The sequence below is a fragment of the Geotrypetes seraphini genome, chromosome 6, assembly GCF_902459505.1.
Source record: "Geotrypetes seraphini chromosome 6, aGeoSer1.1, whole genome shotgun sequence".
NCBI lineage: Eukaryota > Metazoa > Chordata > Amphibia > Gymnophiona > Dermophiidae > Geotrypetes > Geotrypetes seraphini.
In genome coordinates, this window is record NC_047089.1 from 182773504 (window position 1) to 182779503 (window position 6000).

Below are 6000 nucleotides of genomic sequence, written 5' to 3' on the forward strand. Positions count from 1 at the left end.
GATCTCAGAGCTCTCAACAAATATCTAGTCAAAGAGAAATTTCGAATGCTCACTCTGCCAACTCTATATTCATTGATAGATCAAGGGGATTGGATGTGCTCCCTCGATCTCAAAGAGGCCTATACTCATATCCCTATTCATCCAGCATTTCGCAAGTACCTCAGATTCCAAGTAGGAAATCTTCATCTTCAGTACAGAGTTCTCCCCTTCGGACTGGCTTCTTCCCCCAGAGTTTTCACAAAATGCCTTGTGGTTGTAGCTGCAGCTCTTCGCAACCAGGGTCTCCAAGTATTTCCATACCTAGACGACTGGCTCATCAAGGCTCCCTCTCTTTCAGGGGTTATTTTAGCGACCCAACAGACTATTCTTTTTCTACAAAGTCTGGGATTTCACATCAATTTTCCCAAATCTCAACTGACTCCCTTCTCAGTCTCTCCAGTTCATAGGAGCAACTCTGGACACTATCAATCTGAGAGCATACCTTCCACAACCACGTCAGGATGCACTCCTTCAAATTTCTCAACAATTCTTCCAACTTTCCACTGTTTCAGCAAGGAAAATGATGGTTCTACTTGGTCACATGGCTTCTACAGTTCATGTGGTTCCTTTTGCCAGACTTCACCTTCGCATTCCTCAATGGACACTGGCATCTCAATGGCAACAATCAGTGGATCCTCCAACTCGACTAATTTCCATCACTCCTTCATTAAAGAAGTCTCTCCGTTGGTGGATGCTCTCTTTGAATCTTTCAAGAGGTTTACTGTTTTACCCTCTTCCTCATCAGAAGGTCCTCACAACCGACTCGTCAATGTACGCATGGGGAGCCCATGTGGACGGTCTTTGCACCCAAGGTCTCTGGACCCAAGCAGACCGGAGGTGTCCTATAAATCTGTTGGAACTCAGAGCGATATTCTATGCTCTCAAAGCTTTTCAGCATCTACTTCACGACATAGTGATTCTAGTACGTACCGACAACCAAGTAGCCATGTATTATGTAAACAAACAGGGAGGGACGGGATCTCAATCCCTCTGTCAGGAGGCTCTGAAATTGTGGCAGTGGGCGATTCTTCACAACATCTTCCTCAGAGCAGTTTACATTCAGGGTCAACAAAACTGTTTGGCGGACAAATTGAGTCGTCTTCTACAACCTCACGAATGGACACTCAATTCTCCTACTTTTCGCCAAATTTTTGCTCGTTGGGGGACTCCGCAGATAGATCTGTTTGCGTCACCTCTCAACTTCAAACTGCCTCAATTTTGCTCCCGCATCTATACTCCTCAACGTCTCGAAGCGGATGCGTTTCTACTGGACTGGAGGAATCAGTTCCTTTATGCTTTTCCTCCGTTTCCTCTGATTCTCAAGACTCTAGTCAAGTTGAAATCAGACCATGCCACCATGATTCTGATAGCTCCTCGGTGGCCCAGGCAACCTTGGTTCTCCCTTCTACTTCAACTCAGCACCAGGGAGCCTCTACTTCTACCAATCTTTCCTTCTCTACTCACGCAGAATCAAGGATCTTTGCTTCATCCCAATCTACAGTCTCTACATTTGACAGCTTGGTACCTATCTCTATAACAGACTTTTCTCAATTCTCTCCGTCTGTGCAAGATATTTTACTTGCTTCCAGAAAACCATCAACTAGACAATGTTATGGTCAAAAGTGGACAAGATTCTCTTCTTGGTGTTCTACACGTAATCTACCACCCAGATCTGCTTCCTTGACATCAGTTCTGGACTATTTACTTCATTTATCACAATCTGGACTTCAGACTACATCTATCCGAGTCCACCTTAGTGCTATAGCTGCTTTTCATCAGCCCTTGGATGGAAAATCCCTTTCTGCACATCCTATGATTTCTCGTTTTATGAAAGGACTTCTCAATCTCCATCCTCCTCTTAAACCACCTCCTGTGGTTTGGGATCTCAATGTTGTTTTAGCTCAACTTATGAAATCTCCTTTTGAACCACTTGACAAAGCTCATCTCAAGTATCTCACTTGGAAAGCTGTGTTCCTGATCGCCCTCACTTCTGCTCGTCGTGTCAGTGAGTTACAAGCGCTAGTGGCTGATCCACCTTTCACAGTTTTTCACCATGACAAGGTTGTTCTCCGTACTCATCCTAAATTCTTACCTAAAGTTGTTTCAGAATTTCACATCAATCAGTCTATTGTTCTGCCTGTATTTTTTCCAAAGCCTCATTCTCATCCAGGAGAGGCGGCTCTTTATACCTTGGACTATAAACGTGCTTTGGCTTTCTACCTGCAACGCACTCAGCTTCACAGAACGTCTCCTCAACTTTTCATCTCATTTGATCCAAACAGGTTGGGTCGTCCTATATCGAAGCGTACCATCTCCAACTGGATGGCTGCTTGCATTTCTTTTTGCTATGCTCAGGCTGGTCTTCCTCTGCAAGGTCGAGTGACAGGCCATAAAGTTAGAGCTATGGCGGCATCTGTAGCTTTCCTCCGATCAACTCCTATTGAGGAAATCTGCAAGGCTGCCACTTGGTCCTCGGTTCATACTTTCACCTCTCATTATTGTCTGGATACTTTATCCAGGAGGGATGGCCATTTTGGCCAATCTGTTTTGCAAAATCTTTTTTCGTAAATTGCCAACTTCCCTCCATCCCTTTTTACTTAGCTTGGAGGTCACCCATATGTGGGAATATGCTGCCTGCTTGTCCTGGGATAAAGCACAGTTACTTACCGAAACAGTTGTTATCCAGGGACAGCAGGCAGATATTCCCACAACCCTCCCACCTCCCCTGGTTGGCTTCTTGGCTAGGTATCTGAACTGAGGATCCTCTCAGGAGATGCGCCCCCTAGTTCGGGCGGGAAGGCACGCGCGCAGGCGCGGTGCAGTACTCGAAAGTTCGAGATCTTCAAGCAAGTTTGCTTTCGAGGCTGTCCGCTGCGGGGCTCCGTCGGTGACGTCACCCATATGTGGGAATATCTGCCTGCTGTCCCTGGATAACAACTGTTACGGTAAGTAACTGTGCTTTACGGTAAGTAACTGCTTTCCCGAACTATTGACTCTTAGTTGACTGTCGGCTTTCCTCTTCTTCCTAGTTTAAAAACTTCTCAATTTCTCTCTTGATGTTGCTTGCAAGTAGCCTCGTTCCGTTTCCGCTGAGGTGGAGTCCATCCTTCCTGAATAGCTTGCTCTTTCCCCAGAACGTCGTCCAGTTGCGCATGAAGTGGAATCCTTCTTCCTCACATCAGCGCTGCATCCATGCGTTGACTGCTTGCAGCTCCATCTGCCTCTTCTCGTCGGACCTGAGTACTGGCAGGATCTCCGAGAACGCTATCCTCTGCGTTCTGGTCTTCAGCTTCCTTCCTAACATCTGGAACTGGTCTTTCATACTTCCCTGTTCTAGTTCCTGTTGCTCACGCTGTTTGTCCCCACATAGATCACCACCGCCATATCTTCCTCTGATTGTAGAGCAAGACTCATCTCTGACAGTAGAGCACAGCTTTCCCTCTATGTATATAACACGGGGTCAATTCTGCAAGGAAAGCACAGTTTCCTCTCAGTATGTGGAGCACAGCTTCATGCTGTGCTCAGCCTTTCTATGCCTATGGTGCCCACATTCATATCTGTGTGCAGTCCACAACTTCGTCTCTATCTGTGAAGCATACCTTCAGCCCTGTGTGTTGAGCATGACTCTTGTTGGGTGTAGCTTCTTCCTGCTGAGGCCTTGTGACTTCTCTCATATCAGGAGTCCTCTAGTTCAGCTCTGCCTCTGATGGAGGAGCATATCTTGAGACCTGGTGTAGGGTTCAGTTCCAGCTCAGACTGCAATATTGAATTTGGAGTTCGGTTTCTTAGTGATTAGTGGCCCATGCCTTCTCGCTTGAGTACGGGCTTCACTTCATTGCTTAGTTATGGTTCTCCGGTCCCCCTCTATAGCTTCCACTCTTCTGGGTGGCTGGTCTGGTCTCTATTCTTCTTAGGTTGGTTATCCAAGACTGTTTTGTGGCTGTGGGCCTTATCCTCTTCTGGCCAGTGAAAGTAAGCAGCTTTTTTCCTATTCTAACCTTTAGTCTCTATATCTATAGGCAAAGGATATCTTCCTTCAGAACTTATGGTCACTTAGTTTCACTGGTTGCTCGCTAGCCTCCTTTTTGGCATTGGTTTATTTGCATAACTTTTGCTATCCCGCCCTATTGAGGATTGCTTTGCTACATCCCACAAGTCTGGATTCATCTGCTGCTGCTGATGACCAAAAAAAATTGTCATATCTGATCATTTTCTTTCCTTTAGTCACAGCAGATGAATCCAGAGTCCCTCCCTTTCTTATTTCCTTTTCTTACTTAGGTGCTTGACTTTCTGGTATCTTTGAGTTCCGATTGTTGTCAAATTCATATATAACAGCTGTGAGGAAGGAGTTCTACTTTCATCATTGTTTCACTAATCGTCCTTATGCTTTGTTATGAGAAATATGGTCTGACCAAGGAGCATGATATCCTGTGTAACAGAGCTGAGTTCAGTGCACTCTGTTTCCACCTGTTGGTAGATGGTCATATCTCACAAGTCTCTGGATTCATCTGCTATGACTTAGGAAAGAATAATATTGGGTAAGACATAATTTTTCCATCGGTTCTGCTTATATTCTTTGTCATCTAGTTTGGTATTTTTTGTCTGATACTACAAGTTGGATGTTCAAGCTTGAAGGGATGTGGCCCATAGGGCCAAAATATTAACAGCATGAGTTGGTATCTTACCCTCAGTTAAGTACTGCTTTGGTACATTCAAAAGGTATGGTGGGATAATAAGGAAGGGTAAATTAGTTCTTATCTGCTAGTTTTCTTTCCTTGAGTCCCTCCAGACCAGTCCAGAACCTACCCATGTAAAAAATGTGATTTTTGTCTAGTTTTATTGCTTAGTATGGAAGGCTTTGTTCTTAATGGCCCTTTGAGCTGTTTATTAGGAAGGTGTTATCCTTTTAATTGCCTTTGCTCCTCTGCTTTGTTGTTATAAACACTGACTAGCCAAAGGGTTACATAGCATTCTTAAGTGATGACATTACAGCTTAGTTATTCAGTCTCCACGTGCTGGTAGGACAGCATAAACTCAATCATATCAATTTGATTGGAGGGACTCGGATAAAGAATTAGCAGGTAAGAACTAATTCACCCTTTTGAAGCAATCTTGCTTCTATAACTTTAATAGTTTTTTTGTAACAAATAACAAATTGAATGTCATGATAGTGGTTGTCAGAATTGATCTGGTATAACATTCATAACATTCATATTTGCTGTTTCTCTTCCAGGTGTGATCCCTCACATCCATAAGTCTCTGATTGGAAAGAAGGGGCAACAGAAAACTGCGTAAGAATTGTGTGATGAACAGCCTGCTTCCTCCCTGTCATTGTACTGTAACTGGGGCAGAAGAAAATGGGAAATGTGGAATTTTTTAAAGACAGTTTAAATGGAAGAGCTTAGACAATTGATCGTAGACATAAGAAAATAAAAACAAATATTTGTATGTTCTTTAGATTCAAAAAGGTTTTGACAGGTGTACCTTTGAGTCACGTGCAGCAATTTGTGTGTTGATTGGCTAGGTTTTCTCCATTGTGTTTTATACAAAAATGGATCTGATAAACCATTTTTTTTTACAAAACTTTGTGTGCTGAAGTCCTTGGGTATGGTGTAAGCAGTTAATGAAATGCTGACATGGTAGGAAATTCAGCTTTCTCATTTTGCAGTATGTACACTTCATCCAATCTTCACTGCTTTTGTCAGTCTTCACTGCTTATTTCATTCAAATAAATTTAATGGATAACAAAATTGCTTCCTGACCCTTAAGGGCGGTTAACTTTCTTCAAGTCTGAATATTTCAGTAACATTAATCTCAGAATTCACCCCTTTCAGTGTAAAAATAAATGGGCTCATTCAGTAATAGTACTGTAAATAGTTATGTGGATGATCTGGGTTGCATCATATTTTCCTATCTCAGCTTGACCTAGGGAATGCTGTGGAGACAATGCTCAGCCCTTGC

The 6000-nt window shown here is 43.4% G+C and overlaps 1 protein-coding gene across 1 annotated transcript in view; it reads left to right on the plus strand.

Annotated features, from left to right (window-relative positions):
• The window catches only part of LOC117363037 (histone H2A.V), a 98452-nt gene extending 92830 nt beyond the window's left edge, over nt 1–5622 (plus strand). The window contains exon 5 of the mRNA XM_033950221.1: nt 5273–5622. Within this exon, the coding sequence (XP_033806112.1) occupies nt 5273–5334 (62 nt within the window). The 3' untranslated portion in view covers nt 5335–5622. The remainder of the gene's footprint in view (nt 1–5272) is intronic.
• The last annotated feature ends 378 nt before the right edge of the window (nt 5623–6000 follow it).